This window comes from Cricetulus griseus, chromosome 4 (genome assembly GCF_003668045.3).
Source record: "Cricetulus griseus strain 17A/GY chromosome 4, alternate assembly CriGri-PICRH-1.0, whole genome shotgun sequence".
Taxonomy (NCBI): domain Eukaryota; kingdom Metazoa; phylum Chordata; class Mammalia; order Rodentia; family Cricetidae; genus Cricetulus; species Cricetulus griseus.
Genome location: NC_048597.1, coordinates 183,400,388 through 183,413,534, shown reverse-complemented (window position 1 = coordinate 183,413,534; position 13,147 = coordinate 183,400,388). Strand labels below are relative to the sequence as shown.

General features: G+C 37.3%; 1 protein-coding gene across 8 annotated transcripts in view; it reads left to right on the top strand.

Moving 5' to 3' along the window:
* The window catches only part of Tcf12 (transcription factor 12), a 251,544-nt gene that overhangs the window by 184,653 nt on the left and 53,744 nt on the right, over positions 1–13,147 (top strand). For all 8 annotated transcript variants that reach the window (XM_035443796.1, XM_027411205.2, XM_027411206.2 and 5 more), the window contains one exon: positions 655–707. In XM_035443796.1, coding sequence (XP_035299687.1) covers positions 655–707 — 53 coding nt within the window. The remainder of the gene's footprint in view (positions 1–654; positions 708–13,147) is intronic.

Here is a 13,147-nt window from a genome sequence, read left to right as displayed (position 1 = left end):
TGAGCATGTCTTGAGATTACTATAACCTTAGTTTTTCATTCCTTCAACTGTATTTCAAATTTATAGGGTAAGTTGTTGTATTACAGCATCTGCTGTTGGATGCAGTGTTTTTAAAATATGTCTTTAAGCCTAATGCATTTTTTCTTTTTCTTTTTTCTTTTTCTTTTTTTTTTTTCTTTTTTGATTGTTGATATGATGTGGTTTGTCTCTTTGTTAGGGAAGTGTACTGTTAAGGAGACCTGTTGCACAGAGTTCGTTTCCAGTAGACTGACACATGTGTGGAATACTTAGACACTTATGGCATAGTGGGCTCTTAAGACATGTTCATTCTCCTTCCTTTTTGTGCTATTTTTTTTTCTATTACCCTTCCAAACTTAGTAAAAGAACCAGTGCTGCCATTCTTGTGTTTCCCTTCTGTGTGTGTGTGTGTGTGTGTGTGTGTGTGTGTGTGTGTGTGTGTGTGTGTGTGTGTGTGTTTCCCTTCTTAACACGCAGTATCAGAAAAAGTAGAAATGGTGGTGGAAGGGTGCAGCAGGATGTGAAAGATGGCAACACGATGGATGACTGGATGATGGATTGGTTTCCTATTCATTTGAACTCTTTTTGTTTTTCATAATGTAAATGCTAATGAAACATTTTGGTTTCCGTATGCAGATCCTTTGCAAGCAAAGAAAGTAAGAAAGGTGCCTCCTGGCCTACCTTCTTCGGTAAGTGCATTTTTTAAAAACTTGATGTTAAATAAATTGATGTCAAGTATTCAGTATTTACTTGCTACAAGGATGGATTTGATTGGTGCCAGTGGGCATGCTTTACATAGTAACTGTTCATTGCTTAACAAAATTATTGATTGAGATAAATCCACACTTAATGTTGGGCTTTTCGTTTTCTGTGCAATGATTTGTAGCTTACTCATGTGCTGTCACTGCCTGTCCCTGTCATTTGAATTCCCCTCTTGGGAAGAAGACTAGGCCTGTAGCTGTCAAAGAAGATCTCCTGTGCAGGTCTTTTGATGTTTAATTAGTCATTATGTTACTGAACAGGAGGACAGACAGAGATTAATAGCTGAGAATCTTAGAAATTTACATTTGTAATAATCCCAATGGAGCTAAAGACATTAAGATTCGGAGGACATGTTCGGCTCAGCTTGCCTCAGTAGGACTGAGGTTATTAATATGCATAAATCACCAAGTCAGATGTTCATTGTGAAGCCCTTGTGGGTTTTAAAGCCTTCATTAAGCCTTTCCTAACTTCAGTCTAGCATCAGGAAAGCTTTCACGAAACTAGTTTGTTGATCCCTCCTTGCTCAAAAATGTATCCTTTGAGAATAAAGAGCTTTGATGTAGGAGGTTGGGAGAGGCTGGTAAAACAATCATTAATGGCTGTAGTAACCTAATACTGTAGGAGTGTTTGTGCTGTTAATATACTTATTCTTTGAAGCAATAGAAGTATTTGTAAATGAACTTACATTATAAATCCACCCACAGTTTAAAAACCTCTGGTGAGAAGAAGGGAAAGGCCTTTTCTCTGTGTGTAGAACAAATGGGCAGTGAAGCTGTTAGATTGAGGCCTTGTGCCTTGAAGGGTATGCTCTTTGTTGTGTAAATGGATGTTGGGCTTTTATTGGGCAATACTTAACACATGGGTGCAGGTGCTGCCAGATGAGTCACAGCTCATTGGAGTTTGGACTGAATGGAATATCCTGCTTGACAAGTAGCAATCTAGAAGGGGCAGCATGGGCCTGGCTTTTTATTTCTTGTCAAGGGTAAAGTAGAGAAATCATCTTGTGGTTGTTTGCATTCCTTCTTTTCTGTTTCCTAACCCTACCCCCTCTCTTCCGTGTGATACATGAAAAGTCGAGTTGAAATCTCTGAAACTCAATTCCAGATGGATCTGAGTTTTGAGAATCATAGGGCAGCTGTGCTCTGAACCTGCAGCCTGCCTACCTGGAAGGCTGAATTGCTGCAGCAAGCATCCTAAAAGCTTTTGCTTGCATAAGCACTTGGGCCCACTAGAGGCTGAATAGCTGCTTGATAAACAAAATGAACAATGCCTCAAGTCATTATTCCTGAAAACAGGAATTTCAGCAGCAGCTAAAAATAGCTGTATGATTTACATTATAACAATTGTATGCTGTGCAAAGGGTAGGTAGGTAGGTAGGTAGGTAGGTAGGTAACAGAAATCATACTCAGGTAGACAGAACTGGGAAAACATGGAGCAGTATGATATCTTATAATTTATTACTATAATTCTATGAAAATAATAAAGTTAAATTACATATTAATATTAGTAGAACCACACTGCTTTAAAAAAAGATTAGTAAGTGAAAAGTCTACCACATTTATTCTTGAGCTAACATTAGAAATATGCAATAATAGTCCATGTTTCATAGTTACTTCATTTTTAAACAAATGAGCAAAATGGGCAAAAGAGCCTGGAAAAAGACTTCGTAGACTCTTTTGTCCTTACATTTTTTAAGTTATAACAGCATTCACTACTTTGAGATAGTTCTCTGTATTGTTTTATGTTCAGGAAAAGAACACTACTGCTTTTTGATGAACTTTTGATAATGATTAAGAAATTTTGTAAGCTAAACTTATTAAGTATTATATTTTTCTAGCTCCTTTGGTATACACCCTTAATCCCAAACTCAGAGTCAGAGACAGTCACATCTGTGAGTTAGAGGCCAGCTTGGTCTTCCTACAGAGTTCCAGGCCAACCAGGGCTATATAGTGAAACCCTGTCTCAAACATACATGCGTATGTATGTTTGTATTTAGCAATGAGTATGGTGGTGTTTATGCCTATAATCTCAGTACTTGGGACACTGAAGTGGGAGGATTGCTGTATATTCTCGGCCAGTCCGAGCTCTATAGCAAGACTGTTTAAATAAAACAGAATAAAGAAAGAAAATTAAAATTTTTTTCTATTTGACTGCTTATAATGAATATGCAATTTTGACTTTGTGAATTGTAAAAGAAATGGGTGCAAAATGAACTTAGAGTGTGCATATTTTATTTCATGATTATTTGAATAATGAGTATCATACTTCCAAAACTAAAAATTCAACAAAACGTTCAGATTTCAAATGGGCCAGCAGGTAAAAAGCACAAAAGTATTTAAAAAAAATTTTTTTTGCCTAAATTTAGAAGTAAAGCATTCCTAGATTCTATGATAGGTTCAACTTTTGTAATGTTACTGTGGCATTCCTCCCTTACCCCAGAGTAGGAGCAAAGGAACACTATTGAGTACACGTGGTCTTGGGGAGGTCTGCTCTGAGTACAGATTTCCAGGGTCAGGATTCTGGCTTGTAGTGATAGGAGTCTGTTAGAACTGTGCAGAGTTCAAAAAAAGGTTGTGTGTCATACTCCAGCATGGTGATGATTTCCTTTCCCTTTGAGGGTTCCTTAGCCTCCCTTCCCTCTTACCTGAACACAAAATATCTACACCTAATTTTCCTATATCAGATTATTGCTAAGATAAAAAGTAAAAGAGTCTTGGGACATTGAGGTAGAGATTGGGACAGCTTTTCCCCCTGCAACCTTTAATTTACAAAAGGAAGTGCAGTCAGTAGCATCTCTTCAGCTTCAGTGTTTCTTTGTTAGAGGTGCAGGACTTCAGGCTTCAGTGTGAGGAACACGTGTCAGCCATTTTACTAGATGAGCATGGTAATTATAGTTGGGCATGGTGGCTCACACCTTTTAGCCCAGCATTAAGGAAGCTGAGGCAGGAAGATAGCTGTGCATTGAGACCAGCCTGCATTACTAGTGAGTACCGGGTCAACCAAAGGTATAAGTAGAAAGATACACTCTTAAATAACAACAACAAAAAGATTTAGTAATTCTAGTTAGAAATTGTTTTCTTTTTCCAGTGTGTGGGGTTCAAACCTAGGCCTCCATTCTAATGTTTGGCAGGCAAGCACATTGCCTCCTAGTAACATTTCAGCCTACTATTTTTTTTAATTAATGTGAATTTTGAGTTAACATTAAATCTGAACAGTATGGACATCTCAAGAGATTCTGAAGTGCCCCAAACCACACAGGTTTCTGGGCCCATGCATAATGCTGGAGCATTGCTGTGGAATATCTAAGACTTAAGAACTATGAAGAGTCAGAATATTAAGCCCAGAACACATTTAAACTAAGGAGAGATGGCAAGCAGCTGGGGTAGGTAGAAATTAATTTGAGAAAATTAAATACAAAATGGTTAGCTCTCTGGTCTAGTGAGATCACCTTCAGGGCTTGGAACTATAAGGAGACACTTTCAGTTTATCTCTGAAAATATCAAGAAAAGCAACAACTGGCATTCTCCCAAGGGACTCTCCATGGGAATTACCAGGAAGCCAAGGAAACATTGTCACAGGCAATTGCCCGAGACCTCTAAGACTAGCAAAAAATAAAGCTAATGAAGAATAAACCATTTTTACAAGCCAGTATCAGCTTCAATGTAACTTCACAAATGAGCTCTGTAGCTCTTGAATGGATTGAACAGGGTGTTTGCTTATTAGTTTCTTGGGCAAACAAACATAGGGGGCATATGGCAACTAGATGTGCAAAAGAGATTCTTATTTCCTCCTGTTATAGAGGATATTTCTGATCAAAAACTGTTCCAGTACAAAATTTCCAAAGTTCATTCTCTAACTGTACAGGAATGTCTATGAGGGATAGCTCTAACTTATAAATGTCAGTAAGAAAAGAGCAACCACTTTTGCTGTTGATGATGCCTACTGTTGAAACAGTGTCAGAATTGTATCTGTGTGAATGATAGTGTTTTGTTTGGTTTTTGGTCTTTTGAGACGGGGTTTCTGGCTGTCCTGGAACTCCCTCTTATTTAGACTGGTAATGGGTTTTTGTCCTGTGTCACTGGCCAATATGACCTTGTCACAAATCCCTACCTTTGTTCAGCTAACACTGATTGTACTTGAAAGTTATTTGTTGCTGTGTGTTGCTTGTTTCAAGAAGTATAATGTATGCCATATAGATTTGTGTGTAATCTTTCAACTATTTTAAAAACACTGCAAGTTCTTAAATTGTTTCTGATTTCTCCCGCATGTATAGTCATGAAACAGATTTCAAAAATTTTAAACTACCGACTGTTAAAAATTTTGACTTTTTAAACTATATTTGTTTTAGTATCTAACCCAGTATATCTGTAGTGTTGCCAGTATTTTATTAGTTTTCAAAAAATAATTTGGTTCTGACTTGGCATAGTAGCACATGCCTGTAATCCCTACACTGGAGAAAGGAGACAGGAAGTGGAGGATTAGGAGCTCAGGGTTATACTTCTGTATTCTTCCTCAGTATACTGCATCAAAGGTTTTTTGGTTTTGGGGACAGGGTCTCACTGGGTAGCCTAGGCTGGCCTCAAACTCACAGAGTTCTGCATGCCTCTTGAGTGCTGAGATTAAAGGCTTGCACACCACCATGCCAGGCTCATCTTTTTCTATAAAGAGGTTGTATAGTAAATATGGGGATGAGAGGGCAGATGGTTTCTACTGAAACTGCTAGACACAGCTGTGTTCCAGTAAAACTTGATAAAATAGTTGGTAGGTCAGATTTGGCTCACTAGCCTTGTCACTGGCATTAAGTCTAGCCTGCACTAGACCCCAAAGAATGCAAGTGTAGCCTCTTTGTCATCAAGGACCTAGATACAGAGCAGTTTTTATTATACTATCAGATGCTCTCCAATATTATTTGCCATATTCAAAAAATGTTCCCAGTAGTACAGTCAAGTGAACTAATACTTCAATGTTGTATTATCTGGTAGTTAAGTGTTACATTAGGTAATGATTCTGATGATATAGTAGATGTGTGTGCGCTCAAGTCATTTTTGCCCTAGCCCAACTTTGTGGTAAAACAGTTTGCTGTGATCTGTTTTCTATGTAATTATGACAGTGCAATATTCACTCATTAAGGTGCCATTTAACATGAAGGTTTCACTGAAAACTAAGATAGTATTTCATGCCATGTAAATTCATTTTCTCAGTGTTAATTGTTATGAATGTAGGTGAATTTTTTTATGGTTCTTACATAGTTCTCTTTTTGACTTTGATGAAAGTCTTGATTAGTAAGTAAAAGCTCATTTTGGCTTTGAAATCAGAAGCAACTGGTTCTTCCAGCATCATTAAAGATATATAAGATTTAAAAAAAAAAAAAAAAAAGCCAAGGCTACGGGTACCCAGTCCTCAAGAAGAACAGCAATTTGAGAATTAGCAACTCTTTGCTCTTAGGTCCCAGTGAGTCCCCTCTGTTGAAGTCATTGAGAATGTTCTGAATACTTAAAGAGCTCTCTTAGGCATTAGGAGTTTAAATACAAGGAAAACATGAACCTGTCTTCAAGATGATTATAATTAAAAGATAAGAGTTATTGTCTGCCTGTGAAGGGAGCTAACTTTTAATATTTTTCTGTTGAGTAATTGCCCTCCAGTCATAGAGGAAATTATTTCAGCCAAGTAGAGTGGAAATAATGTCTGTATAGCTGTTACCTTCTTCATCTAGAAAGGAACACTTGTTGATTTTCTGCTGTAAACAGTACTTCTCAGTTTCCTTCTCTGGTTGTTCAAATGATGAAAAATATGCCAACTTGTAAGTAAAGAACTTTTGTTCCCACTTGTCTTCTAAAATATGCTGTTAAGTTATACACAAAATAAAGAGTATATTACAGCAGAAAAGGTAATTCAGCCACCAGAGTCAACTCTGTATTGATTCAGGATTAATATCATTAGAAATGTAAGGACCAGCTGGGCAGTGGTTGGCGCACGCCTTTATTCCTAGCACTTGCTAGGCAGAGGCAGAGGCAGGCAGATCTCTGTGAGTTCAAGGCCAGCCTGGTCTACAGAGTGAATTCCGGGACATCCAGAGCTACATAGAGAAGCCCTGTCTCAAAAAATAAAAAAATAAAAAAAAGAAAGAAATGTGAAGACTTTCTCATAAAACAACATTAGAGTAGAAACCAGAGAACAAGAAACAGATTTTTTTTTCCCTAATAAGAAAAACGTTGTAATTTCATTGGATACAATTGTAACATCTGATCCTCCTATACCATATTTCTCATAGTAAAGCACACTCAGGAATTTAACCATTTGTCAGCACCTGTTTCACTGTCATCTTTGTCGAAGCCCCTTTTCTCTTTCAGACTACTGCAACATCTCCCCAGCTAGTCTTTTGGTTTTCCTTCAGCAGTTTCTTTCATGAAGGGAGAATACTTAACAGCTTAGGTCAGATCATATCATTCTTCCACTTCAAATCTTGCAGTGGCTTTTCTTATCATATTAAGCCAGAGTCCTTACAAAGGCTTACCAGACCCTTATGATCCATCTCTCTCTCCCCTCTCAGATCCTCTTCTGCCATCTTCCCATTCCCCCAGTCCAACCTCAGATCCTTTTTTTTTTTTTTTTTTTTTTTCTGCTAGACCCTACTCCTTTGTATCTGCATGGCTAGTTTTCTCACTGATCAGTGGGGATCTCTATTGGCTATCCCATATAAGATAGCAACATAACACCCAACCACCCCCTCCTTCCCTGCTGTAATTTTCTTTGTAGCTTATCCAATTTATTCTTTACCTTAGTCACTTTATAAAGCAGGGATGTAGTTCATGCCGTGTTTTTTTTTTTTCCCTGTCTCTAGTTGCTAATGGATGCTACCTTGCTTAATTGATAAGGTGATATGAACTACAAAAGTTTAACTGAATTATCTTCAGAGAAGGAAAACTGTAACCATATTTTAGCCTTTACATTATAGAACAGTATGCTTAAAGCTTATAAATACTTGAAGATGGGGGTGGGAAGAGCTCCAGTTTTTCATTAGAAAAGTAAATCTTTTGGTTGACAAAGTTTACCAATGTTATTTCCAATCTTGTTAACATAGACTCTCAGTTTAGATACAAAACTAGGAGACATGTATTTTATTTCTGTCATGGAGTCCTAGTGTTAGAAAATGGGTGTTTTGAAGTCATACAATCTTTATCCAAGTTTAGCAATAGTAACCCAGATTGAATCTTTCAAGGTTAGGGAAGCAGATAGCCTCCAGGTCACACTCTAAAGTTAGTGTGGTGTTGTTGGCCTGGTTTTTGTCCTGTGAGTTCTTGGGCTGTCTGTTCATTGCAGCTATTTTTGTTTATCATCCATTTCATAGTCCCCTTTACTGTACTACTAAATTTTCCAGCCAGGGTATACAAAGAAGCATGTTATAGGCCCTGGATTTTTGTTAAAGGATAATGTAGGAGCCTGTAAGCTCAGTTACTCACTGCCCTCTCCATAGAGAGTCTGTAGTTATTTCAAGGGTTTGTCCACAAATCTTATGTTTTCCAGAGGGGCCAAATTAATCTAAGTGTCTCACCTATGTATAAATGCACATTGTTAAGATGACAAAATTGTTTTTGCGTAAGTAATGCCAAAGTTGGGAAAGAGTTTTTAACTATTGGTAACCTGCCAGTCTTTGTTGTTGTTGCCATTGTTATAGATACCCCATAGCTTTTAAGATAGATGATTGCTTTAAATGTGTTCATTATACCAGGCAGTAGCCACAAATACTTCACTTGTCAGCACACGTTAAGAGTTCAAAGCTTTTGGATGGTTATCTTGAAACTCAGGAGTTGTAATGAGGTTTTGGGGATCCTTTCCTGGATCTAACTTTCATGTAAAGCTTTAGGCTTTTCAGTAGATGTGATTGGGAAAATAAGATCTTAAGGTTGCTGTGGGTTCTGGACATCAACTGCAACAACTCTGGGCTTCAGAAAGAGTGTATGACAAGATCTAAAATATTTCAGAATACCTAATAGTTGGAGCTCCCTAGAAGGAAATAAGGCACACTAAGAATGAAAATTGTTTCATATCTCCCATACATGAGTGGTTTACTTCAGCATAGCAGCACCTCACTGCTTTTAATTTCTTTCCTTTGACAGTTGAATCAACAAGTATAAGATGTGTGTGGCTTCATGCATATGTGTATTGGCTTGCATGGGGGCCATGATGATGTTCTATGTGTCCTTCATGTTTTAGTGTATGTGCTACTGCAGCAAGCACTGCATTCCTCTTCTAATCAGAAGCCTTAGTGGCGATTATATAGCTTTAGTTTTGCTTTAAACGGAGAAAACTACTCACTATGACTAAATAGGAAGGAACTTAAAAACTTCGAAAGTAAGAATTCAGAGTTTGGGGATGCAGTAGATAATAAAGCATGCAAGTAGTAGGTTGGTTTGGTCTGGTTTTGTTTTGTTTTGTTTTGTTTTGTTTTGTTTTGTTTTGAGACAGGGTCTCACTATGTAGCCCAAGCTGGCCTAAAATCATGGTAATTTTCCTGTCTCTGCCTCTTGAGTGCTGGTATTACAATATGAGCTTATGAAAGGCTTTATTAGTAATGAAATTGCTAGAAAATCTTCAGCATAATTTGATGGATGCCTGTATTTGGAAGAAACAATTGAATGGAATGATATGAAATCTCATTTTCTGAAAAGGCAGAGCTGAAACCTGAGCCCTGGCTCCTTATCCAGTGCTCTTTTGCATCACATGTCATCCCTGAGACATGAGCAACCTAGTTTGATCTGTGGCAGGGAGAATGTAATGCTCTTGTGCATACGTATCTGGTAGAAAGTCTAGACCAAGTAGGTTAACCCATTTCTATCAACTATGTGGGTACAGTTGTCATCGTTATAGTGACATACCACTTACCCTGGTAACTCACTATAAATATTAGATAATGTTTGTGATACTTTTTACAAAGATTTACTTGTGGGTATTTTGTCTGCATGTATATCTGTGTAATGTGTGTGCAGTGTCTGTGGAGGCCAGAAGAGGGTGTCAGATCCCCAGGAACTAGAGTTACAGAGACCTGTAAGCTGTCGTATAGGAGCTGGGAATCAAACCTGGGACCTCTGGAAGAGCAGCAAGTACTCTTAACCACTGAGCCATCTCTGTAGCCCCTTGATTTTTTTCCCCATGTTGAAAAGGCAGCATTGACATGTTCTTCATCTCCTTCCCTATTTATTATACCTTTCTCAGATATGTATTCATAATGAAATATTATCAGGCTTTTGTCAAGAGTGGTCAGCACAATTTAGAACTAAGAAATAAGGCATATTTATTATTTCTTTTGGGAAGTATGGCAAAGTAAAGCCTTGCTTTATTCCTTGAGTATTATAAGTGTGAGGCACTTATAATTTGAAGTCTTAGTGTTAATTGTTCAGAGATAGTCTTTAAAATTGCTTCCACTAAGCAAGAATTTTTATTGAAATAAAAGTAGATTATGAACAAGAAATGACTTAATGTATATACATTTGGTGGTTTAGATTTCATATTTTTGGATGGTTCTAGGCAAAGAGATGTGGAAATGACAATATTTTGGTGTGCTCCACTTCTGTTAAACTTTTGCCAACCCAAATAAAAAGAGTATGCCTAGAAAAGAAATCAGAAACTGTGTTACATAAAGAAAAAAAACTCAGTCTAAGGCCTTGTCTACATTCACCTTTATAGGTGATTTCATAAAAAGGTTTGTTGGCTTACAGTTTTTGTTAGCTTGCTTAAGTTCAAACCCAGTGCCAGTCTTGAATTCTTCAGAAGGGCTGCTGTATTTGGGGAAGTTTAGACCTGTGGGTCCTTGTCATTTTGTTGTTTGGTTTTATGTGTGTGTACCTACAACGGTAGGCAATCCTATGATTATAGAGACATGCAGGAAAATCATCAAGTTGCAATACAGTTAATAACTCCATTACTAAGTTATTTTAAGTGATAAATGAGAAGTGACAAACTACAGTTCATATGGTAAAAGAAATGGACAGCCAAGAAATATGGGAACTGCTAGTACTGGGCGAGGCCAGCAAATCCCAGCCCCCTTAATGTTTTAAGGAAAACTGCTTTGTATACCCTTTTCTTGGGTGCTTACAGATTTTAGTAGTGACAGGTCTGCCTCATGAGAGGAACTATGTGTGGAAGGAGTGTTGTCATATGAGTACTTGACAGTTCTGTTAGTGTCTTTACAGAGGGTACTGTTTACCTGCTTGGTTCTCCAAGAGATTGGGCTGCTTTTAACATATCCTCAGTATAACCTTGAGATAGATGGATGGATGGATGGATGGATGGATGGATGGATGGATGGATGGATAGATAGATAGATAGATAGATAGATAGATAGATAGATAGATAGATAGATAGATTGGTTTTGGTTTTTCAGGACAGGATTTCTCTGTTCTGTAACTTTGTTGACCAGGTTGGCCTCAAACTCACAGAGATCTGTCTGCCTCTGTCTCCATGAGTGATGGGATTAAAGGCCACCAAGCCTAGCTATAGCTAGCCTTGGGATTTTTTAAAGAGGAATTAGGAGTATTTTTCCCCCTACCCGGAAAAATGCGGGTTATGTATAGTTGGTTTCTATTAACTATACAGATGAATATTTCCTGTTTTGTTAATCATGAAACATTTCTAGACCTCAAATTAGATTTTGAGGTATTTGTAAAGAAGCAATAAGAAACTTGCTATCCCATGATAAATTAATTGTATCCTTTGTCTTTGCTGTATGCTGAGTAATGGTTTTAAGGGGTATCGCTTGTTTTGTTTTGCTGATGATACCAGAGGTCAAACCCAGACTATGGGCAGATGGAGCACACTATCACTGATTGACATCTGTAGCACACTATCACTGATTGACATCTGTAGCGTCCAAATGATGTGTGCTAGTGTGTAGCATAGTCTTTAGATTTTGGTTAAAATTTAGGTCTTCACAATTAATACTTACATGGAAAATTTTTCCATGGCCAAAAATTAGGTCATTGATTCTTTCAGAGATTGGTTGCAGGATCACTGATTTCAGGTCAGTAGTTGTGCAGCAGACATCAAAGGTGGGGATAAAGGATGAAAGATCTTGGTAGAGTTTTATATTCTTGTTTTTCTTTGTTGTAAACATTTGCGAATATGAAGGTATTGGGGCTGGGCTCAGGACTTACCTTTTTTTTTTAATGAAAGTAGCACATACTACAAAATATTGGTCAAATATAAAATATAAAATATAAAATCTGGAATTTGGGTGTCTTATTTGGTGCCTGACTTAGCAATATTGCCTGAAGTTCTGCAAATTTAGGAGACTGGGTCTCATGAATTATTTCTTTTCATGCTAAATTGGGAAGGGGAAGCCTTGGGCAAAGTGTCTTTCATTTGAATTTGCATTTGCAGATCCCATTCCTCCCTTGTTTTTGAGACAAGGTCAGGCTGGCCTCAAACTCAAATACTGGGATTATTGGTTTATGCCACCACATTAGGGTGTTTCAGATTTTTAACCCTCTCATTTGTATCTCTCTTCACCCTGACCTCCCTTGGATTCATTGATTTGTTATTTACTAAGTTTCATCCTTCTAGGATTGTGAACTTAATTTTATCTGAACTTTTAAATTTGGCTTTATTACTCTTAAAGTCTACCTTCCAGGAACTAATTTTCTTAGAAATAATGTCAGCTTTTCATGAGGAATTATTTGTGTCATGTTTAGGTTTACTTCTCTAACCAGATTTTCTGGTTTTTGGAGGATAGTGGAATGTGGCTTGCTTAGAAGAATGTACAGTAAGATTAAGTAATAACTGTCTTTGATTAATTCATTATATGTGATTCTATTTAGTTTTCTTCAGAAAGCTGTGTAGAATTTTATGTCACTTGAAACATTGCTTAAGGATAGTTTAACAAGCATATTTTAAAACAAGATATGACCCTTGCCTTGATCCAAATATCAGGAATAAAGATGAACAAATAAAAGACTAAAAAATGCAAAACATACAATTGCAGTTAGTTTTGTCTGTCTCTCCAAGGACGATCTATTTTCAATAAACAGAAAATGAAAAAGAACAAAGACACCTTTGTAGAGCAGCCTGGAGTTTCAAAGTTTCCTGTAAAGTGCTTAGCCTAGTTGACCTAATTGAAAATATATTTTTCAAAAGTTTTCTGAAAAGAAGTAAAGCATTTACTTACCTAGTTTAGGTCTCTGCCTCATGATTATTGTAATAGCAATTAAAATTTTTTGAAAAATTCGTGAAAGGTTATAAACCTTAAGCCAGGAATCCTGGGCTTGCTAACCAAAGCTGTGTGGCTCCGGCATTTCATTCATCACATTGCCTGCATGCTAAGTGATTCCCATCTTGTGATAACGCATGTGTTATTTTAGCTTGTTAGGCTAAA